At 40.7% G+C, this 24887-nt stretch overlaps 1 protein-coding gene across 1 annotated transcript in view; it reads left to right on the top strand.

The window, feature by feature from the left end:
* The window catches only part of AGPAT4 (1-acylglycerol-3-phosphate O-acyltransferase 4), an 85462-nt gene that overhangs the window by 53584 nt on the left and 6991 nt on the right, over nt 1-24887 (top strand). Inside the window, exons 5-9 of the mRNA XM_061378799.1 lie at nt 4696-4857; nt 7096-7249; nt 14468-14570; nt 16709-16784; nt 21705-21903. Of these exons, the coding sequence (XP_061234783.1) occupies nt 4696-4857; nt 7096-7249; nt 14468-14570; nt 16709-16784; nt 21705-21903 (694 nt within the window). The remainder of the gene's footprint in view (nt 1-4695; nt 4858-7095; nt 7250-14467; nt 14571-16708; nt 16785-21704; nt 21904-24887) is intronic.

Raw genomic sequence — 24887 nt, 5'->3', positions numbered from 1 at the left:
TGACAAAGGATGTGGAAAAAGCTGAGGTATTTGATGCCTTCTTTGCCTCAGTCTTCAATAGTAAGACCAGTTGTTCTTGAGGTACCCAGCCCCCTGAGCTGGAAGACAGGGACAAGGAGCAGAGTGAAGGCCTCATAATCCAAGTCAGTGACCTGCTACGCCACTTAGATGCATGCAAGTCTATGGGACCAGATAGGATTCACCCAAGGGTACTGAGGAAGCTGGCAGAAGTGTTCACCAAGTAATTTATCAGCAGTCCTGGCTAATTGGAGAGTTCCTTGTTGAATAGAGGTTAGGAAATGTGATGCCTTTCTACAAGAAGGGCTGGAAGGAGGATCCAGGGAACTACAGGCCTGTCAGGCTTATTTTGGTGCCAGAGAAGAGCAGATCATCTTTAGTTCCATCACATGGCACATACAGGACAATCAGGTGATCAGGCCCAGTCAGCATGGGTTTGTGAAAGGAAGGTCCTGCTTGATTAATCTGATCCCGATCTATGACAAGATGACCCACTTAGTGGATGAGGGAAAGGCTGTGGATATTGTCTTCTGAGACTTTAGTAAAGCCTTTCACACTGTTTCCCACAGCATTCACAGCTTGGACGGGTGTGCTATTCACTGGGTAAAAGAGCTGACTAGATGGCCAAGCCCTAGGAGTGGTGGTGAATGGAGTTAAATCCAGTTGGTGGCTGGTCACAAGTGGTGCTCCCCAGGGCTCATTACTGGGGCCAGTTTTGTTTAATAGCCTTTATTAATGATTTGGACAAGGGGACTGTGGGCACCCTCTGTAAGTTTGCAGATGACACCAAAGTGGGTGGAACTGTTGACCTTCTTGAGGGTAGGAAGGCTCTACAGAGGATCTGGAGAGGCTGAATTGATGGCCTGAGCCTTTTGAGGTTCAACGGGCGAAGTGCAAGGTCCTGCACTTGAGTCACAACAGGCCTTTGCACCATGCAAAGTTTGGGAAAGAGTGGCTGGAAAGTGGCTTAGTGGAAAAGGACCTGAGGGTATTGGTCAGCAGATGGCTGAACATGAGCCAGTTTGTGCCTAGGTGGCCAAGGCCGACAGCATCCTGGCCTCTATCAGAAATAGTGTGGCCCTATGTACTCGGCACAAGTGAGGCTGAATCTGAAATACTGTGTTCAGTTTTGAGCCCCTCACTAAAAGAGAGACATTGAGGTGCTGGAGCATATCCAGAGAAGAGCAAGAAAGCTGGTGAAGGGTCTGGAGCACAAGTTCAATAAGGAGCAGCTGAGGGAACTGGGGTTGTGTAGCATGGAGAGGAGACTTGGGAGAGACCCTACAATTCTCTACAACTACCTGAGAGGAGGTTGTAGTGAAGCAGGTGTTGGTCTCTTTTCCCAAGTAGCAAGCAATAGGACAAGAGGAAATGGCCTCCAGTTGTGCCGGGGAAGCTTTAGATTGGATACTAGGAAAAAATTCCTCACTGAAAGGGTTGTCAAGTGCTAGAACAGGCTGCCCAGGGAAGTGGTGGAGTCACCATCCCTGGAGGTATTTAAAGACGTGTAGATGAGGTGCTTAGGGACATGGTTTAGTGGTGGACTTGACAGTGACAGGTTAATGGTTGGACTCTGATTTTAAAGGTCTTTTCCAACCTAAATGATTCTAAATTACGTAATTGTTCATGTAGGCAGACAAAACTGCATTATTATTTATATCTAACATGGTATTTTACCATATGCTTGGGCATATGTCCTCTAAAATACTGTTGTTGTCACCTTTCCATCATGGAAGAGTTTTATTCAATATGAAGAATTAGAAAGTAGAAGCCTAAGTAAATTTCTGGAACAATGGCTTTGAGGGAGTAAAGAAACATCTTTCCATCTTGATGTCCCAGAAAGTATAATATGAATGAATACTGTATTTCAAAAATAGAGCAAACAGAATCATCAGAAATATGCCAGTGCTGAGGGCAGCCTGGGGAGCAAATCACTCACAAGGCAGATTGTTACTGTAATGGTTTACAACTGCAGTGAATTTCTTTTGAAACTGTAGAACAAATTTTCTTAGACATCCTCAGCTTGCAGGTTGATTTAATGCTGTTTGCTGCATTCTGTGATCAAGAAGTATTGAATAACTGAGGTTGGATATATAAATTAAGATTTTCTTTCTGTGACAGCATAGCTGTGCAAGTGCATCTAAAGTAAGCTTGTAATAATACATTTTTTAATGAGATGTTAACGGAGTCATTCAGGAAAGGAGACCTTCATGGGTATTTTCATCTGAACAAACTTGAGCAGAAGAAATTAACCCGGATTAAAATGCTATAACTGTAGACAAATTGTCCCCATCCAGTGGTAATTTCATTAAACATCCCTTGGAATTGCACAGCTCTGAGCACTGGAAATGTTTTACTTCCTTCAAGAAGACAGTTTACATGGAAGACATCAGACACTTTAAAGTGATATTTACTCTCTTGAGCAAGCTGAAGGTTAGAGGTGATTGTCACATTTTTGCAAAAGCACATTGGTAAAGAAGAACCTAGTGGCCAAAGTCAACTGAAGCTGCGTTTTCCCCTTCAGATTTTTATGCAGTAGCTATGTGTGGGTAGATGACTGAGACAGAACAGATTGTAGCTCTGGTTATTGTAAGAGAGATGATAGCTTCTGAGGGGAGGCCTAATGTATTCCTCCCACACCACAGCAGTCTTGCCAGTATAATGCACTAAGGAGTTTCCTTTCTCTAATTAGTTCTATGTCATTAGCCTTCCTTCTACTCCTAGGATAGATGAGATGCACAAAATAGCATAAGGTGATTTAGTTTCTTTTTATGAGCATCTAAGGAGCCATACTCTCACGTGTTTAGAAGAGTACTTTAAATTTTAAAAACGAGTTGGCACAGAAAATGGGTAGAATGTGCCCTGGGGAAGAATTCAAACATTTATTCTGCTGTTGTGGTTATACTTTTGCTATGCGACACCTTAGCTCACGGCATCATTTCTTTGTTTCACTGAGGAAAGAATAACAACAGTGGCCCCTTGTTTAGCTCACACGCTTTAAAAAATATACCCAACATTAGAAAGCAGCTATGGTGAAATAGTTACTTTAGCTTTTTTTTTGACTAGGATTCCTGTGTTCTAAAGTCTAGGAGGGAGGAATAATAGTCTGCCTCTGTGCTCTGGAGGCCTTGTACATTCTATAAAGAGCATGCTTATGGTAGGTCTTACGATACGGAGTACTTATTGTAAATAAACTTTTAAGAGCATGGGGTTTTTTTTCTATTTTGGGGAGTTGACACTGTCGCGGTTTGCCTCGTGCAGTGGCTTGCACTAGGCTGCGGCTGATGGGTGGCCTGGTTGTGGCTGAGGTGGGCAGTGGTTCCCTAGGGTTTTAGGCCTCTCTGCTCAGCTAAAACCGCTTTGTATCAGTTGGAGTTTCTTGGCTCAGCTGTCTTCCTCAGGCATGTATGGGGGAGAAGAATGGAAGAGCATATGAACTGGTCTGGGAGCTGGAAGAGGAGGCTGGGCTCAGTGTTGCTGCCATTCCATCACTTAAATTCTCAAATGAGCAAGAGGCAGCACTTCATTACAAAGTGTTTAATCATTTGACAATGATGGTTCCTGCATTTTTAGAAGAGGAATTGTCTCATGTCATCTTCCGGTCTGATTCTGTGTAACAGTTGCTAGTGAAACTATATGACATGCACTTGCCTTCCAGTTTTAGCTCTTAGATAGTTTAATTATTTAAGGTATTTTCCTTCTCAAGGGAGAAAAACAGATGAGAGAAATGTGCTGAGATAATTAGGTCAACTCTCTTCCACTAGTAAACAAATGAACAGCAGTGACCAAAAAAATGCAAGTAAATAATTTCTATTGATGTTAATTTCTACCAGTAAATAATTCCTACTAATCAAATGTGATGTCCTGGAACCTGTCTGCAAAGCACTTTGATGGGATAGCTTATAATGATATCATGAATAGAAACTGGACTGTAATTGCTCCATCTGTCCTCTAAGAAAATGTCACTGTTTTGCAGGAAATGCCAAAGCAACAATTTCTATATACATACACACGTGTGCCATTTTATTCATTAAATAACAAAGTGAAATGTAAGGCAGATAGCTAGTGTACGTATTAATGCCCTTCCATAAACAAACCAAAACACAAATGAAGTATTGCTATTGCTGTTGTGGTTGTGTTTTCTTCCACTGGTAAACCATGTGTATGCATCAATATGCTGTTCAGGAATGGCTCTGTGGCTCTGCTGCTTGTTCAGAATAGTGGGGTTTTTCATCATGGTGAGATGTACCAGCTTTGGGGACAAGTTTAGCTGCGAGAGATCTTAAAAAAGCTTGAGTCCTTTAAGACTGGGCTACTAGCAAGGGTCTGCTTAATTCGAATTAAGAATTTCATTCTGTATGGTTTGGGTCTTTTGCATGGATTTCTCAGTGTTTGAAGGAATTTGCCTTGTGTTTTGAGTTTCAGTGTTTGGGTAGCATAGACAACACATGAACACACACATACGTGTATTTAATTCTTAAAGTTTTCTTTCATGCTGATATCTGAGATTAGATTTCACTATTCTGTCATTTGAGAAAACTTTTTTTTTGTTTTGCTGCTGTTAAAACTGGGACTGGTCAGTATGAATCAACGTAGTAGTGTCTAACTGTTCATGTGGCATGTCCACGAAGAACCGTAAGTGGTGTAACTGCTTCATTTGCTTTAACTGTCTTGCAGAGTGCCAAAGTGCTTGCAAAGAAGGAGCTCTCCTACATGCCCATCATTGGCTGGATGTGGTATTTCCTAGAGATAGTCTTCTGCAAGCGTAAGTGGGAGGAAGATCGGAAAACAGTCATACAGAAGTTACTGAATCTCCGGGACTACCCTGAAAACTTTTGGGTGAGTGATGACTAACAAGTGGAGTGTGAAGTGCTGTAGTGCTTGGAGTAGTATGAAGAGCATAGACAATATGTGACAGTCACCAGGTTGCTCCTGAGAACTCTGATTCATAAGCTTCCTGGCAGCATCAGAAGAATGTTCTCTAAGAACTGAATTTTCTCTTGAATTTTCTGTGTAATTGTCTTGTCTGTTTTATTCCTCTGTAGTATGGAGCCTTACAGATGTTATTACAAAAATACCTCCACTGCAGTCATTCAATAAACTTTGGTGTCCTCTAGGTACAGGAGCTTGAGAGTGTAGATGCAGGGGTTCATAGCAGTGTATCAAATGCATGCAACAATGTTGTATTGAAACACATTAGCTGTATTCTTTACCTAAGCTTCCCTCTCACCTTAGATTGCAGAGTTCAAACTGTTATCTTCTTCTTACATTTCCCTGTGATTCTTCCATTCCTGTGAAGGTGGTAGGTCAGACATGGCCCAGTAGAAGGAGCCACAGATAAGTACCTGTAACAGAAGTGACCTTTGGAGCTGTTGGCTGTGTTACAAGGAGAGGATTGGGCTCACCTTTCAGTAACAGAAAAGTGCTATGTTTTGCATCACCATTTTTGAGCATGGAGCCTGTCTGTCATTTCCTAGTCCTAGAGGGAATGTAAAGCCTTTGAATTTTTCCAGTTCTTGGTATTCAGAAAAATCCTGCTTCTTGTGAGCTAGATAGTAAGAGGGGGATTCAGTTATAGAAATGGTATCTTATGCAGCTTTACAAGGGCCTACAGAAACTATTGCTTAAGAAGCAGTTTCCTAGTGAAGATAGAGATATTCTATTTCATTCTTTGAAACGAAACTTTTTTGAGGTTTTGTTCCCCCCCCCTTTTTTTTTTTCAGTTGTCATTGATTCAGATATCTGAGCACTAAGCAACCGAAACACAGCTCTGTGCTTCCGTAATGATTAGGTGACTTCCAGGCAGGAGGCTGTTCAGCAAAGGGATGATTCTTAGTTTCTAGTTCCAGTCTTTCTCACAGGGAGAGAACTCACAAAGCCTGTGCTCTGTGACTCTTCAAAGGTGTGAATGCCCACCTGCACACCTAGGCAGTTCAGTTCTAATTGGTGAGCACAAACTGCCATCATTCTTTATATGCTGTTGTAGAGGGATTACGAAGGAGTTGTATCTGTAACGAGAGACATACAGTTGTTAATGTACATCTGGCGTTACTCCAGTGTAGAGATACAATCTGTCTTTGTACGGTGACATAATGTCAAAATGCACAGCAATATTACCTGAGAAGGTAGAAAGATAGAGCAGAAGGATTTTCTCATAAGTTTCTGTATGTTTCATCTGGCTGTTTAACATTATGCATGTGATGCACGAGTAAAAATGCTCTTTTACTGATGAGCTGGAACTGAAGCTGGCTGCTTGGCTAGTTTTCTTAAGTCTTTCTTTGTTGGCTAAATCTTTGCTGTGGGTTATGAAGACTTAGCTTATGCAATTTGGCAGTGCTGTCTGACATGTTAGTTTACATTCAGGCTTGGCAGAAAGCAGATGAGCAAGTGGTAAATCTCCAAAGATCTGTCTGTTCTTCTCCCTTGCCTGCCAGTGGCAAAATTATAATTGTTCATGTCTGAGCAGTTCCACTCATAAGGGGATGAGGCTTTCAGTTGTCCTGCATCTACTGCCATGCATCTCTTACCAGTTCTGTCGCTGGCATCATAGTTACTGTCTGCAGTTGTCAGCAGTCCTGATGCCATAGAGACAGCAAGCAGGTTGAAGTGAGGGAAAGCAAGTAGGTTGAAGTGACGGGAAGCAAGCTGGGCACTGAAGCATTTCTTAGAAATATGTTTGGCTTAGACGGTTACCAAGGTTTAGATACCATGACACACAAACTCTACACTGTCAGTGAGAGATTTGCAACAGGAGGTATGTTTTGAGTGTTTTCTAATCTCTTATTAAAGATGGAGTGACTCATTTAGAGAAATCAAGTCATTTTGGTAGCAAGTAGCAGGGGAGATGTTAAAGCCTAAAGGCTTAGAGTTTAAACCAGGGGATGGCAAGATGGGATGGCAAGAGGGGGGCAGTTGAGACTCCAGAGCAACTAAATTTGCCAAATGTGTATTTGGCTAGAGGTGTCCCTGCTAGCAGTGTTCATTTGGGCTGTGTTGGTGCGAATTAGAGGCTCCTCTGGTCAGACAGATGCAGAAGATGTGAGCTGCTGTCTAACTGTAGTTCTCTCTTGGTTTTAGTTCCTAATTCATTGTGAGGGCACAAGGTTCACAGAACAGAAGCACCAGATTAGCATGCAGGTAGCTGAAGCCAAAGGCCTGCCCAAGCTCAAATACCACCTACTGCCACGAACGAAAGGATTTGCAGTCACCGTGCAGTGTTTGAGAAATGTAGGTAAGGAAAGTCACACGGAACAATGCTAAATGGTTATTTCATGTAACAGCTGTCACTTTGCTCTTCTTTTCCCTGTAGCATGTGTCATAACAGAAAAGCCCTGGGAGCCTTTCTGACTTTTCTTCCACTAGCCTGCAAAAGTTAAAGATTAGGTTTTACTAACAAAGTCCTGGGGCACCTGGTGTTTTTTTTAGTTGTGTTGGGTTTTTGTGTGTGTGTCTTTTGTTGTTGTTGTTGTTGTTGGTTTGGTTTGGTTTTTTGTTGGGGCTTTGGGGTTTTTTTGGGATTTTTTTTTCCCTGTTTTTGTTTTGGTTTCTGTTACTGTGACTCTGTACAGGTTGTGTATTTTGTACCTCTTGTCAAAGGGCAGTATTTCTTAGTATTTACTAAGCAATCCTGTTCTAAATGAAGCTAACCCATCACTAGAGAATCTGAGGCAGTGTGTCTTAAGTATTCTCTTCTGCTAAATGTCTGCCTCAGCACCCTTTTAAAATCAAAACCTATCCTGCTTTAAATTTCTGTATAGATGTACTCCTTAGTTTCTTTGTGGAGCTGGGTAAGAAAGAGTACTTGCATTTGCCAGCTCTAAAGGAACATCAGTAAGATGTTACACATACCTTTGAAGTGATTTTCTTTGACTAATAAAGTCCACCAAAGTCTTCTGCTGTATACTTCATGGGCAAAGGAAAGGCAGTGCTAATTAGCCATAGTGCTACAGTATTTTTGGGATTTGGTAGATTTGTGTGTTGTTTAGAAGGCTGATATGTAAGAAAGACAAAGTGGTTAGTGGTTTAGAAGAGGATATTCTAGTTTGATAGAAGTTAATGTCAAAACCTCTTTTGCCCTTGGAGACATGTTTTCATGTGGCATATCTGGGATAGCTGCTTCAAAAAAAAAAAAAGAAGCTTTGAAGTCAGCTGTCTTGCTCTCTGCTATTTTAATTCTACATGTCCTCTTGCAAGTCAGGTAGATGGTATCACTATTGTAGCTTGTCAGGCATCCGCAACTTCCCATCCCCAGAATGGGTAGCGTAGGTTGGATCTTTTCTGATATGTGGAAAAGAGGTAAGTTATTTGCAGCATCCAGCAATGCCCTTAGGGGCACAGTTTAACCTTCCCCCTTGAATATAGATGATTGTTTTGCTGAGGGTAGGAGGAAGTAGACTTGAGACACTGAAGAAGAGCTGAGTCAAAACTCTGTGACCTTCAATGCCTGAGCTGGGAATCAGGGGCAGGTTATTTTGGTGCTTTGTTTCTTTTCACTACTGTTAGTAAAGCAAGCAAAACATAGTATGATTGTGGACAAGTAGTTGATTCATGGGAAAATGTTTCAAAAGGAAACGTTTTTAGGGAACATGAGTGACCTTTATAAAAAGTTTTGGGCATTCATGTGATACACTACAGTAAAGCTTCTTAGGATCCTGAATATTTGAAATACCTTCTGTCATGGTTTAAACCCAGCCAGACAGCTTGTGCACTCACTCCCAGTGAATGGTGCCGGCCTGGAAGCAGTCGAGGCCCTCATCCCCCCAGCGGGGGCTCCCCGCCTTCCCCACTCCCGGAGGGGTGGGGAGGAGAATTGAAAGAATGCAACTCCCATGGGTTGAGATAAGAACAGTCCAGCAACCAGTGTACAACACAAATCACCACCGCTACCACCACCACCAACAATGATAAGAGATAATAGCAAGGGAAAAGAGTACAGTACCACCCGCCGAACAACGAGTCTGACCCAGAAGCCCCCCTGTCCTTCCAGGTATATCCCAGTTATCTCATGGGCATGACGTGCTGTGGTATGGAATACCTCTTTGGTCAGTTTGGGTCAGGCGTCCTGTCTCTGCTTCCTCCCGGCTTCCCCTCCTCCCTGGCAGAGCATGAGGCCACAAAGTCCTTGGCCAAACCAAAACATCATTGTTACCAGCTCTGTTCCCAGCCCGAAAGTCAAAACACAGCACTGCACCAGCTACAGAGAAGGAGAAAAAATGACTGCCACTGCTAAACCCAGGACACCTTCAGAAAAAAACCCCCGAGATTTCTGGATTATTTACATACTTAGAAAAGTGTATGTTGCTATCTCAGTCCAGAAGCTGTGACTTGCTAGATCAAACAGGGTACAGCTAATAAGGTAATATTTCCCTGTGAGGGCTCACAGAGAAGCTCAGTCATAGCTTCTCATAGTTTTTGTTGAAAAAACATACCTGAGGGAAACAGCTGATGGGCCCAGACTGGTGTTGCGGAATCTACTGTGTATGTTGCTTTATTTGCCTTGTCACTTTTTGCAATGAGGCTGAGATAATAAGAGCTACTGTGTGGTTTACAATAATGTTTGTCTTCTTTAGAGACAAGGGGTACATGTGAAGAGTATTTTAAAAGCCTTTGTAAACAGAGCTTCTTGTAACATTCATATGTACAGGTAACAAGGAAGTCCAGAAATGTTTTTTGAATAGAGAATATCATGAAAGTCTGTTTTGAAAGTCCATAATCTAGAAATGTAAGTTCTGTCTAGAAATTGCTCCTTTCTTGCATGTATACTGATAGGGTTTGACCACTTATCTCTATTAACCTGCACAGACATTTGATGCCCACATTATAAGCAGTTACATGGAGGTGTCAATATATACAGAGGCTGTATGCTGTAATAATTTGGGCAGATTTTTGTTTTGAATAATTACCTTGTACAAAGCACTCTTGTTCACTGTAAATCCGATAAGTATTATTGTTATGCTCTGTCTTATAATGCAGACCTGCCAGTGACTGAGTCCCTCTATTACAGCCTCAAATTACTTCTAACAAACAGCATTGGTGTGACTGCTGAATTCCTGTTCTGCAGAAGCAGCAATGGCAACAAGCAGACGTTCATGACTTCAGTTCAGTGACATGTCTAGTGACCTACAGGAATGACTCTTGCAGGCTGATCTATCCTGTGTGCTGCTATTCACACCCATTTTGGTGGCCACGTCTGCAGTGGGATATTCCTACAAGTCTCTGAAAGCGTGAGACTGGTGCTGAGTGCTACCTGCGCCTATTTTGGGGCCTCCCACTTAAGCTAATGCAACTCTGCTCTTCCACAAGGGGTGGTGGGCCTGGCTGGAGTGCTTCACTAAGGGAGATAGCTGCAGCGTGACATAGCATTGAAGGCAAATGGTTTGGATCCAGTTCCAAGCTGGGTATGACAAAGAGGTCAGCATTTCCTTTTCCTCTATTATTTGTTCCTCCTTTCTGACAAGGGTGTGATTCAACCTGTGAGCCTTTAGTACTATAGGATGGATGGATGCTGGTTTCTGTGGCTGTAGTTGTAATTCAAGCACAAAATGGTCCTTTTCAGAGCTTTGTGTCAACTCTTGATGCTACCTGATGCACTAGTTCTGTATGTTGGAAACAGGCATTGGTGACAATCTGACAAGTCCATCTGTTTTGAAAAACTTAGCGTCAGAAGGAGTTTAATGTGCATACATGGGAAACTGCTTCCATATTGTCAGAATAAGCACAAGGTAAAAATATCTTTCACACAAAATAACAAGAAAAGAACCTTCCCTCCTAACTAATTTCTTTTTTAAGTGATAATGGAATTCTCTTCAGAGACTTACTTTCACAAATTTAGATCTCTTCACACAGTTTGATTCTTAAAGGAGTGCTCTTAATAGTTTTTTTGAACTTGTTTTGATATTTTTATCAGTGACCATCTCTACCAGTTTGTTAGTACAGACACAGTCCCCAAGAACTTAATTTCTAGAAGCTGTTTGCTGTCTTAATAACTTGGTGTTAGGTTTCAGAGTTTGCTGCCTGTACTGTTCATGGAAGCAAATGAAAATACAGATCTGTTTCTAAAACTCTCATCCATTACTTACATTACAAAAATAAATGTCATAAATATTGCAGAAGATGTATTTAACTGTTACTTTTATTGCCTGGCTGTATATCAGGCAGTTCCTTTCAGCTGTTTTTATTTAGTTAAGATGTGTATTTAAAAATGTGCCTCATGATGGACTGTAGATAACTCCAAGTTGCCAACCTTTTCCTCCAGTTGTGTCTGCTGGGAACTACTGTCCAAGAGGCAACATGTGAGAATAAATTCCAGGATGATGTGCTCGTGTAGTTCAATATGACAGTGTTTGGGGGTTTTGCAATGATGGGTTTTTTATCCCGTGAACTGCACTTTAGTCCTGGATTTCTTGTTCGATGTTTACTGAGGCTCCTGGTCATCCTCCTGAGCAAGATATCAAGTTTAAAAGGATGAGTGATTTTTGACCAAGAGCAATTAAATGTTGGAGGATTGTGTCAAGGTGGCTGTTGTACCAGCAGCACAGTGAATTCCACTGTCTCTTTCTTCCGCTCTCTTTCCAAACAGTCTTCACTTCAGATAATGAGGGGCTAGTATGAATCTGTGGGCATACTTGTTGCCCATTTGTCAGATGATTGTTCTGCCATAATCCACCATGCCCACATGTATGAAATTCAAGAGGACAGATGAAGTAAGAAAAATACTCTCCAGAGAGTTAATTTCTTGGGTTGAAATTAAGAAATTAAATTTTAAATTCTCAAATACATAGCTCTCTGTCAGAATGCTGTACGAGGAAACAAAAGTTGAAGATATATTAAAAAAAACAACTGGACAGAGATTAGAAAACAGAAAAAAAAAACCAGCCTTTTTTGTCAGAAAATAGTGGTTTAGCTGGAAAAATGTTGTTTTCAGTTAGGATCTGTTCTGAACCTTTGAAAAGGCTTCCAAATACTGAACTGTGTTTGGGTTTTAATTAAAAAGATGTTTCAAGATAACTTATTTGAGACAGCATTTGATTTTGCAATTGAAACAAAACTTTGCCAACACAGCCTAAATTACTCTGAGAGTGAGACAGTTGTGATGCCATCAAGGTACTGTAGAGTTGGGTTTTTTACTTGGTTTAGAGCGTGAAATTTCTGGACTCTTCAGCTTTCAGACAAGATGTCATGAGATGTGCAGTTCTAATTATGTAATTATGAAATACACATTTAATGAAAAACAATCCCAGTGTGTCACACAGTGTGCTAGTGATGCTTTGGCTGTGGAAGCTTTCTGGCAGGTTTTAATTCCATTCAGTCTTTTTCTTTGACATGTCTAGTTGTTCTTCTGTTCTTCACTTACAAAATGGAAAAGCTTAAGTCTTAATTTTTTTTCTCTCTGGATATGGCAGAGGTCTGTTTGCTCCTGCATATGCTATCATTGTTTTGGATTTAGCACTGCTTCACACTGAATGATTTCAGTGTGATATTAAAAAAGGACTGTACTAAATATCAAACTACAGACTGGTTAAAATATGGATTGGATTTGGGGGGGGGGGGGGGGGGTTTGCCTTGGAGTGAATAAAAACTCTGTGTTATCAGCACATACAGATGTTCCTGAACAATTCTACAGGAGTTTTTCAGGAAAAGAGAAGCATCTTCCAGTATGTCTGAACACGCACCCAATCCATATAAAACTCAGATGCAGATGTCTTAACAAGTGCTGTGTGAATCATACTTTCCCTTATTACGTTCCTTTTGTCATTAGAATAAATTTAGGCTATTAAAGAATAAACTGAGAAGCTTACCCTGTGTAAATCAAATTGTGTTCTTGTCTTCTTTCAATTACATAGGATTAGTAAATTAGAGTAGATTAGTAATATCCTTCTACACTAAGCAGCTTAAAAATGGAGGGAGGTAGTTTATTCAAAATACAGTTTATTACTTACACTGAACAGCAAGAGTAGTGTGCTCAAAGTAGATTTTCACTTATGTGTTGTAGTTTTGAGTTTGGGCTGAAAACCCAGCTGTAATAGAAAAATAGTAGAGTTGTTAATGAAGGATACAGTATGCATCAGCGACAGTGTTTTGGCCTCTGCTTTCAGGATTTCCATGCAAAGCTGAAGCCAGGTTGTTATGTTTTGCGCTATGAATTCTGTTTTGCAATAACAAATGATGTGGTGAGTTTCTGGGGGTGAATGTTGTTTTGATCACAAAAGCGACTAACATACACTTCACATATAGCCTGCTACATTTTAGGTTTTCTGCTCTAAAAAAAAAACAAAACAAAACAAAACACCAAGCTATATTTATCTGTTGTAGCTAAAGAGGTTTCAAAATGAAAAGCAAATCTATTCTAATAAAAGGCTTTCCTAGGTGGGTCAGGAGCTCTCACAATAGTTTCTCTATCTCAGTGTTTGTTATTGCGAAACTTAAGAGCAGAAAACCTAAAATGTAGCAGGCTATATGTGAAGTGTATGTTAGTCGCTTTTGTGATCAAAACAAAAAATCAGAGATTTGTGGCTGGCATTGATGGTAGCATTCATGCCACGATACGCAATTGGTGTCAGTGTCGAGAATGAATTGCTATCTAGTAATTTTGTGACGTCAGGAAAACAGTGTCTCTTGGGATGTCTTCAGAGAACCTTTTTTGAAACACTTTATGTAGTTTAAAACAGTGAACACTTCTTCTGTAGAAACTGCTTGTTAATGTTGTCTAGTTAAACTGTGAACAACCATTGCAAATACTTCTACTGTTACACGCAGTCCTGAACTGCAGAAAGTGTTTTCTCGAGGCTTAAAATTTGATTGTAGTTTTGTCCTGTGAAACTTGCATGTTATATCCCTCACTGCTGCGCGTCTTCATAGCAGTGGCCCAGCTCACACAGGATGTGGTCTGTTATTGGGTCTCTGCCTTTGCTGTATAGCAAGTGCCTCAGTTATCAAGTAATGAACATGAAGGGGAGGTTGTTTTGAGCCACTGTGATTCATACTTGCATTAAGCCTTCTTGCCGTGGGATGTGCCTCACGCACTTTACCCATTCTTTGTCAGTATTAAAGCGTGTATGTGCCTGGTTATTTATGCAGATTTGGAGGGGAGTTGTGTCATTCACAGTGAGTTGAGAATGCTAATAGTTTTTAAGCCATTTGGTTTGTAGGATGTCCTAGGTATATTGACTAACAGAAACTGTAGCTGTGTTCCGTGTCCCAACATCCTGCACCTGATGGTAGACAAGGGTGGAGAGCAAACCATTCTGTTCTCCTGGAGCAGTTCCTGAAAGGGTTGCTGGTTATTTGGCTTCATAAAAACTGCATGTTGAATATTCTATTGCCATTGCTTTGGTGACAGCTCAAACTGTGGTGCTATTGCTAATGACTTCATATTTAAATATGCTTCTTGCCTGAGAGAGAATGACTTATTTCCATTCTACAGTAATAACATAACCTGTTTCTCTTGTAGTTTCTGCAGTGTATGATTCTACCCTCAATTTTAGAAATAATGAGAATCCAACATTGCTGGGAGTTCTAAATGGAAAGAAATATCATGCAGATTTATATGTAAGGCAAGTAATCCATATTTTAATTCCTTTTTGCCATACAGGAGTGTGTGCTTGCAATCGGAATTGCACAAATAAGGAAGTATTTTTGATTAGGTAATGGATAGCAAATCTCTACCAACCTTCACACAACTGCAGATAAAACCTCATATGGGATAGGAAGGGTTTCCTGTAAAGTTCTGTGACTACAAATATGTGGGGACCCTGTGAATGTCTACAGGATTTTTTTGTTATTTTCTTATTCACTTTTGTGTCTTTTTGTCAGCTCATCAGCAGCAGTGGGGCCTCTTTTCACTCACTTGGCCAGAATACTAAATACCTACTAAGTGTTCAGATGGAGTGGCTTTACACCTGTCTGCCACAACATTTCCCACTCAGGTGGAGGTCAGGCTCAGCACTGTTCCTATCTCTGCTTGATGTACTTAATGTATTTGACTGCTGTTCCCTCCGTTCCAAGAAGGGCTTTTCTTAATGAAAATTACCTGGATTCTGTATCATAAATGTTTCTGTAAGTGATGAGTACCCCAACAGTTTCCCATAATTCTCATGGAAAAGGGCCAGTTCCAAAGCCCTTATTCCCATGCTAGGTTCTACCACCAGCACCCATGCTGCAGGCACTCAGGTTATGTAATGGTTTAGGGTTGGAACATAGGAGCCTAGAAGTAATCCCACAAGTTCATCGTAACTCCTTTATATAGCTATAATTGGCTAGTCCAACTGTTTTATCTTGGGTGCCAACATCAAGTGGAGTAGGGTGACCTATTCTTCTTCTGCCTGTTTGAAAAAAAGACATTTTCTTCAGAACTATTGTGCCCAAGGGTAAAAGGAAATTTTCTTTTGATTCCTTATGGATGCAACATGAAGTTGCATCCCCACTTGGGTCTCATAGGTAGATCAGCCTAGTAGCCTTTTGCTTGGTGTACATGGCCTGGCTGGCCACGTGTTCATGGAGTAACTGGCCCTACCTGCCTGGGCCATTCCTCCAACATTGCAGAGGTGTGCATCTTACTATGTCTCCCTTTACGCCCTTCAAGCCTGCTGCAAGTCAGTCTGGCAGAGCATGGAAATTGCTGTTCACAACTCAGGTCAGCTATTTGCTCTTCTGCCCTTTTGAGCTTCCTGAAAAGCTCTTACGGACATGGTAAATGATAAACCTCATGGCAAATAATTGGGGCCCATTACAGATACTCTTCAAAGTCTCCATATTTGCTTATTGATGTGCTGCAGGAGAAGTTTGCAAAATTTGAATGCTCTTGTTAGTCTCTGCTTAAATTGTCTTTACTTAATAGTCTCTGCTTAAATTGTCTTTACTTAATAGTCTCTACTTAAATTGTGTTGACGTCTAATGTTTGTCATCTTGTGACTTTCTTAAAGGAACAAACCAACATTATTATACCTGTTAGTTTATTAACTGCAAACAGGAGTGTCCTGACTGTAAAAGGGCTGTCTGCTGTGCTGAAGGAGTTTAATTTGTTGTTGCTCTTAATGGATATTAGTTACCATGTATGCTATATTGAAAAATGTGAAATTGTTAAATATTGCTATTAGCATACCTAAATGAGGATGACAAGGGGATTTTTTTTCTGTTGCAGGATTAGTGACCAAAATTCAGTTAACGTGATGAAATCTTTGTTTTGTCAAGAGAGGGTTTTTCAGTGATAGGAGCTGTTTTGCTGCAAATTTTCCAACCAAGCTGTACGTAACACAAATTATAGGAATGGGAAATGTTAGTACTAGATTGCTTTACCCTAGGTATAAGAATAGTTTGGTTTTAGTCTCTGATATCTAGCTGATTAAACACAGCCTTGAACTCCACGGGTGGGGTAACAAATTAATTAATTCAAAACCTTTGTTTGGAAGCAGAACATTGCAAACCTTTATCTGGAAGGTGGCTCTAGTGAGCTCAGACATATGCGTTACTGTTTCAGAAACCTAAATCTCTCAATTTCAGATACATCTGAAAACTGAAGGTTTCTAGAAGCAAACTGTGCTTTGCTGATCTGGAAGCTGTTACCACAGATTAAAAAAAGATGGAATATGGAGTTGAGTCTACTGTCAGATCAATAATCTGTGTAATGTTAAGTGCTGTTCACAGGAGCTGAAGTATTTAATATTCTTCAATTTCTCTTTTTTACCATTGGCAGGAGGATTCCACTAGAGGAAGTCCCAGAAGATGAGCAGGAATGTTCTAACTGGCTTCACAAGCTGTATCAAGAAAAGGTTGTTTTTTTGTCTAGACAGCATTTGTGAGCCACTAGTGCTCAATTGTTTGTACTGCTGGTATACATGTGTGGTGGTCCTGCTTTAGGGGGTTGGGGCTGGTTTGTTTGTTTTTCAGGAGAAGTGCTCTGTTTCTCCAGGCAAACGGGTCTTGTGCTGTCAGTCGTGGTTGCTTTTATTTTGTAACAGAAAGCAATGGAAAGAAAACTTAAGTTAGCCTTGATAGAATAGTTCTAAAACTCTTCTTTAGAAAGTTGCATTAGGATACATAAAACCAGAACTATTTCCTGGTTGGTAGAAGGCCTCCCTTTCACTGAAAGGCACCTCTTAAATCAAGAAGTAATTTGTGGGATAAATGAGGTATATTTTGCTTTAGTGTATTAGAATTTTTGTCCCTTGTTTTTTCCTGTCTTTTTTACCAAAGCAAAGCTTCAACTGTAATAGGACAGGCTGATAAATTGCTTTCACATTGTGTGCGTAGAAGGCATGCATCTAAGATTCCTAATTACATAAGACGGGGGCAGAATAATAATGACTATGTGTTTGTGGATGCCACTGATTTTGATTTTTATTTTCCAAATACTTCCATATGCATCCTTCAGACTTTCAGAATCTGTTTCTCATGTCTTTTGTTTTTACGAACTATATAGGGGATAATGGTTGGGAGATGCACTCTTTGAATAGATGCAGCACTCCCATTTCAGTCAGTGGGACTCATGGGTATGCAAGGCATGAGGGCCTGGCAGCTCCGTTTGTTTCAATAAATTGATCTAACTTATGTATTCAGACTGGAATACAGCAGTGCTTTGAATTTAGAAGTGATAGAATATAGCTACTTTGGTTTCCTCTCACTGGGGCGGCAAGGTTTCTGCTGTGCCGTTTGCTGTACTCTACCCAGAACACCATGTTAGCTGGACGTTGCAAAAAGTCCACTTTCTGCTACTGTGAGTTGATCTGTAACCCTGCTTCATTTTCCAGAGAACTGTTTAGACCTTTGCAAGACAAGAGCATATCCAATGAGAGTGTGGTGATTGTTTTCCTAAGTCCCTTATTACATAGTTTGCAGTAGTTACTCTCATTTTTTTCTATTACTCCCTTTTTAGTGAACACTCAGTCATTTCTAGTACAGAGGGTACAACTGTCCTGCATTCTTCATAACAATTGTGTTTGCTGGTTGGTTAAATCTGTAATTTCCTATTTAGGATAGGAGGAAGGAATGTGTGTTCAGTTTTCCTCTCCATTAAAACCTTCTTAGATGTGGCATTTTTTTTAATGCTTAGGGTTTGGTTTTTCTTGATGGTTTGGTTTGGTTGTTTTGGGGTTTTTTTTCTGAAGGTGGTATGTTCCTCTTCAGCTGTTTTAGATTAGTGACACTGTTATTTCATTGCAGTCATTCCCACTCTATGCAAGCCCATGTCTCTGTAAAATCAGACTGGGAGAATATAGAGCAGGGACAACTTCATCAGGAGTTCCAAGATTATGAAAGCATATCTACAGGGTAATACTGCAATTCTGTTTCACCTTTCTGCCATGCATCTCTAAAAAGATAATCGGTCTTAGGTTGGATAGCAAGCAGCATTGCCACCTACATGTTGTTTCCAAAAATGAAATCTGTTTCAGGCTAATGTCTTCAGAGTCAGTAAATATTTGTGATAAAATGTAACAAAGCTGTCTTCAAAGGGCAGTAATTAATTACAACATACACACTCATCCCCTGCTTTGTGTATTTTGGTTGTAACACTCCATTTGCTATCTCAAAGTAAGGCAAGTATGCTTACTACTGAAAAAACAGCCCCTGTTTTATCTTGCATTATGCTTGCATGAACCACCACTTATTCTCAGTGGTTTTTATAATTTTATGGTACCTTCTCAAGACTTACATACTGTGTGCTGAGTTATGCTCTAGTAGCATGATTTAGTAGCAGGATTGTGCCAAAGGTAGGGAGGTCAAGGCTGGAGTGCTGTATACTTGTGGTGACAAGGCCACAATGCTGTTTGAATGAGTAATGAAATCAGCAATTTAGTGGACATGAATGGACATTACTTTTATTTTTTTTAAGCTATCATGACTAAAGGAGTGAGAGTCTGAGAAAAGCTTGTTCTGTTGGTTTTACCTCATTGCCTGATCTCAGTTGCATGTACCTCAGTCTGAGGTGCTGCTCTGTGGGGATCTGGTGTGTTTATGGCCTTGCTACTGACTTCAATTTCTGCTTTAGCCACTAATGAAAACATAGGGAACAAAGGCTTTGCTGGGTAACAATGGCACTGTGCTGTTCTAAACCAAAGACGTCCACATACTTCTTCCTCACCTTGGGTGAATTTTGTAATCTTTCCTTCCACAGATGGCCAGCACTGTATCAATTAATGCCAGATTATGACAGAGGTGCAATTTGAGTTGCACATTGCCTTTTCTTGGGGTTTTATTCCTTTTAATGTTGCTTTTTTGAGCTGCCATTGCTAGAAAGATTCCCTTTGTAACAAGGACCAGGCTGAGCATCTTAGTGCCTCCTCTGAAGAGGTACTGTATAATAGCCACAACCTGGCAAGCCCTTGCATGTTTGTTTTCTTTTTTTCACCTCCTTTCAACCTCAGCACCTGAAATAGAAGTTCTGCTTGAGAACATTAATTTCCATTAAAAAGAAATAGAGCTTCTAAACTCTTCTCACTTGTAAAAGAAGCATAGAAAGCAGGGCATGAAAATATATGCTGAAATGCCCCAGGGAACTAGCAAAGCATAACTGAAGAGGGGAAGTGCACAGAATGCCTGTGTTTGGGAACAAAGGATGTATTTTTGGATACTACATTCTTCATGGGCTTCCTCAGGAAAGAGCAGTAGCATACCTCTGCAGTCAGACCTGCCTGGTGGGAGTGGGAAGGAAGAATCCAGATAGCTTCTCACAAGGTGATGTGTGTTTCCCAGTTTCCCCCCACCTGTCTTACATACCTCACGGTCTGAAGTAACAGATTTGGTGGGGGCATTGGAGTGAGCATGTTTCGATATCCAGATATGGTATTTGGTTGGTTGGGGTTTATTACAAGCTGAAAACAAGTTCTGTGTGCAGAAATTAAATGAACTTCATGTGGGCAAAGTGACTGAGGGAAATTTTGAGATCCACCATGGGTTTAAATGCTGACTTGAACTGTTGATGGGAACCATAGGAATTCTTGCAAAAGCTTAAAAGACTGGTCAACTCTCAGATCTCTTCTGCGAAAAATAGGGATGTTTTTAAGCGTAAGGAATCATAACTGAATTGAAGAGCTATTCCCCACGATGTAAAACGTGTAGCGGAGGTGATGGCACTGACATTATTTTGCCCCTGCCTCAAACCTCTTGGTGAGATGTGATCAATGGTTTTGTTGTTTCTAATGCTGCGCAGAGCCAACAAAGAAAACTGCTGCTTGTTTGAAGCTAGACTGCCTTGCTCTCTGTAGTAATAGGCCCCCTAATGGTGATACCAATAATAGTTGGAAGTTCTTAACTTTCCTGCGTAATACTGGTGTTTAGAAACCTAACTGTATATAGTAGAATTCAATTTACTGATGATTAGTAGCTCTGTGTTAAACCAGTCATAGACCAAAATCCTCAAGGCACTGTAAAGAAAACTTCATACACTGTAATTTGTTGAAGACAGCTAATTAATGTGCCATAGTGATCCCACTGTAGTCTAGCTCACATGTGCAAAACACTCATAATCTTTCTAATCTCAAAAAAGACAGTGCAATGCTTTAATTACTGTGTAATCTCTTAAAAGCTGAATGTTCCTTTTGAAATAGATAAAATGGTAGCAGCCTGTAATTGCTCAAGTTGCCATTAAATAAGTAAAGAATTGTCAGCTGGAGTGTAAGTAAATGTAAAATCATAGCACAGTAGAAATAATCTTATGGTTGAATAAGGGAATCTTGGCTTTACCAGAATTTTTGGGAACTTGTTAAATATTCCTTTGTTTGAAGAAATTTAATACTTCATTCTGACTAAATTGAGGTTCCTTTTTATGTCTATCTAATTCTGAATTCATTGATTGACCAGTTTTATTTGATAACACAGATTAATAATGTTTGCTTTTGAACCAGTAGGAAGTATTTTTTCCCCACCTACTCTGATATCTTGTATTGGTCACATCACTGAAGGCATTGCTGTTCACCCCTATGGCCTCTAGAGGACGATACTCAATTCTGTATTCTGTTCTTTAAAGAACACACACTACATTACAAAAAAAACCCAACCCATGCCCCATTATCTTCCTCATATTATATAAAAAGGGATAGTCCTTTGAGTCAAAAACAGTGAGAGATTCTAACCCGTTTGCACACTCAAGTGTCTGTAGAGAGGTGCAGCACCCACATTTTCTTCCCGTAAGCTTCATGGGAGCAAGTTGAACAACACTGCGTCTATGGGACAAAGCAGACAGGAGAGGGTGATGTTCTTTGGAGTATGGGACAAGATGGTGTGTGCTCACCTTTCTGACATGGGTGCCAATGCTGTTTTAGAGCAGTGGTTGGAGAAAACATTATCAAACAGAGGGTCGGCTGCAGAACATGTAGCCCAAAAGCCTTTCTGTCTTACTGACAGTATTTGGCCACTGGCTGTGGCTCTTGCAGGAGGGTCAAGGGTGATGTCTGCATTGCTGCAGGAGTGTGCATCCCTCATCCTTCATGTTTTACTGGGCTTATTATACTCTCCAGGCACACTACCTTTCAGTCTTCTTGTGTAAGAGAAGGAAAAGATGTGCACATCAGTGTAAGCTCTTTTTTTTTGACTGTATGTTCATTGACTTCAAAGTACAAGCTTTCCAGCCATGATTTGGTCTTTGATCTGCCCCCTGTAGTTACAAGCCTGCAAAAAGAGGAACATCAAAGTCAGGAATGGCTAGTTTTGTTGGCAAATGGGGATTTAATTGTTGCCCTCCTTTGTCCTACTAGGATGCATTCCAGGAAGAATACTACCGAACAGGAGCCTACCCAGCAGTCCCTATAGTACCACCCCGACGACCATGGACGCTTTTGAACTGGCTTTTCTGGGCCTTATTGCTGTTATATCCCTTATTCAAGCTGCTCATCAACATGATCAACAGTGGATCATCACTGACACTGGCTAGTTTTGCATTTGTCATTGTAATGGGTAAGTTTTCTGAAAGAGAAAGATTACTTACAGAGTAACTGTTAGATAATTTACTGAGGCTTACTAAATATAAATGTGTGAATTCAACAAACCAGCTGATACTTTATCCACTTTAGCCTGGAATAGGTTAAATAGATGATTTTTGTTTCTTTCTTTGTTTTTGAATAGTTGTATTATTTTTTGTAAGAGCTGCATACAAAATTTTGTCTTCCTGTAGAAATCAAACCAGTAACTTTCCAGTGGGTTGCCTACAAAAGGCTTTCTTTTCTTGTGTTGTGTGTTGCTGGGTTGCACCTTGAATGCATAGAAGAGGTGCTCAAGGATAATTTATTCTGTTGAATATTCTCTCAGCTAATCATAGTCTGATGTCTTGTCCACTGGAAATCCATGAATGTGTGACTTAAGGACAACCTGTTATGGCCATCTACTCTGACTTTATGTAGCAGCAGGACAGAGACTATCACAGGTGACTCCTACAGTTCCTGTGGTAGTTCTGGACTGCCTTGGTTTGGGTTTAAACTAGTATGTTATTTAAGAGGTGGAAGGAAAACAAAAGGAGGAGCTGACCAACAGAAAGGGAAGGAGGTTTTATTTGGTATCTTTCACAGAAGGAGGAACCAGGTCAGTTTGGCAAATTTTGTCATATCTGAGTGTCTGTGCGTTTTGGTATATTGGGTGCTGTTTGAAGAGTAGCTTCCGGAATAACCCATACATTTATAAAGCAAATATTTTATATGGCTGCACTGACCATCACATGTATTTATGGCTTCATCATCTTAATGCCTATGTGTATTGCAAACATCCTTTGAAAAAGAAACAGAACTTCTCAGTCCTTCTGTCTCTGGGTGAACTTGGATGCAGAGATATTAGAATTGGCTTAAAAAGCCATGTCCAAAATAGCAACACAAAGGAAATAGGAAAATATTGCGCATTTTCTTGTCTCAGAAAAGCATCTTTGCTCTCTACCTAGGAGATTGTTCCTAACACATTATATTTCTTTGCATCCTCAGAAGTCTGAATCTTGAGCAGGTCCCATGCTGGTCTGCTCAGGGTGAATTACCTACTGTCCTTTTGTCCATCTGTGAAGAGCTTGGTATGATAGGCACAGGGTATTCTTTTTCAGAAGGTGCCCATCAAATCAAACTCTACATAAGATACTGCGGAAGCTGTTTATAAAAATAATTGGAGAAGGAAGAATTTGTGTGTGTATACACATGCACAGGCTGTTTGCTTCATGATGCTTTGGACCAGAGGAAGGAAAACAAGAGCAAGTAACATAGCAGTTGGTACATTAATATGGGCAAAGCAGAGGGAAAAGGAGGGGAATCCTGTGCTGCTCTTCTCACCTGGAGAAATTGTTGGTGCTTTTTACCCTGGGAATGTTTTACGTAAAATCATAGAGTCACAGACTGATTTGGGTTAGAGGGGACCTTAAAGATCACCTAGTTCTAATCGCCCTACCATGGGCAGGGACATCTTCCACTAGACCACGTTGCTCAAATGTGTAAGAATTTCTTGGAGCAGTGAAGCACCTTTTCACCCACTTGTGCTCCCCCCCTCCCTTCTCTGACCAGTGAATAGGGTGGAAGTGAAGAGCACCATGGTTGTGGTGTGCCCCTCAGGAACAGGCGATGTTAGGTTCAGATCCCCTTCAGTTGCAGAGGAAGGTCAGTTGGTCTCCCCTGTGCTCTAAGAAAAAATGGGTACACAGCGGTGGGCAGGATGAGGTATGACACCATTGCAAATACTACGTCCCTGGCAATAGCACTCATATTACTAATGTAAATATAAATTATATACATATTATATATATAATATATATTTTATATATATACAAAATATAAATACAAATTATATATAAATTATCAATACAAACTGGCAAATAGGGCATTTGTTCTGCCTTTGGAAGAAATGCTGGAATAGTCTATGTTTGGTACTTGGCTGTGGAACGATGGCCTAATGGGGCACTGAAACTTAGCCACTGCAATTTTATTTTTATTTTCTCATCCTTCCTTCAGCATTTTCTTCTTAATTCAGTTTCTCCACTCAGCAGGCTGGTTGTCTGGGTGCTGTTCCAAAGTGCCTTATGCCTTATGTACCCTCCACAGGGAGCTTTGCTGCATAATTTAGGTTTCTGGATTTAAACCTCAGAGCTGGGTGCTTTAATGCTTGGCATTGTGGCATCTGTGATGTCTTTGGATATAGTCCTTATTAATTTAAGTGACACCACAACCCTCACCGCCCTCCCCCCTGCCCAAGTCCAATACCATCTTGCCACTAAGGACCCTTACAACTAGGTCACATCTTCTCTATCAGGAAGTGAAGAAAAGAACCTGTATTCTTTCCTTGCTGTATGACTCCCCACTTAGATTTTTTCTGCTTCTAGGCACAAGGAAAGATTAATAAGCAAGCTGCTATGGATCTTCTTTTGAATGCAGTGGTAATCCAAAGGACTAGTTTGCAGGTTATCAGTAACACTGGAGCTAACGGAGAACTACAGCAGCAAGAAATCTGCTGCCAGAATGAACATATGAGCTCCCAGACTGCAAAAGCACAGCTGAAGAACACAATTAAGAATGGTGAGATTAATGGCCCACTGTGTGATGTGCATTGCTGCCTCATAGATACCCGCCACATTTGTGGGATGGTGGGGGTCGCAGTCTTCCGCAACCTTTGGAAGACCTCTGTGCTTAGCAATAGCTCTGTTCTCACTCTGAATACCTGGTGTGATCAAACCGAAAGTGCTTGTAATTGGCCAGGATCTGCAGCACAGTGGAAGACACTGCACTGCTTTTAGTAAAGGCTTGTCGCCTGATCAGACTCGGCCAGCCACCTCTTGCTTTTTAAGAAGGATGCTGTTGTCACTTATTAGCAGATAGCAGCCACCATGAAGCTGTGGAAGGGGGAAAATCTATGTGAGTGGAAGAAAGCTCAGTCTTCAGTAAAAACAAACAGAAAGCAGAGATGGTTTGTCCTGGTCGCTT

Source organism: Neopsephotus bourkii, unplaced genomic scaffold (assembly GCF_033783945.1).
Source record: "Neopsephotus bourkii isolate Nb327-2 ecotype Australia unplaced genomic scaffold, CSIRO-AGI_Nbou_v1 NB_1767, whole genome shotgun sequence".
Taxonomy (NCBI): Eukaryota; Metazoa; Chordata; class Aves; order Psittaciformes; family Psittacidae; genus Neopsephotus; species Neopsephotus bourkii.
Note: the sequence above shows the minus strand (reverse complement) of the source record. Positions and strands in the feature narration are given on the sequence as shown.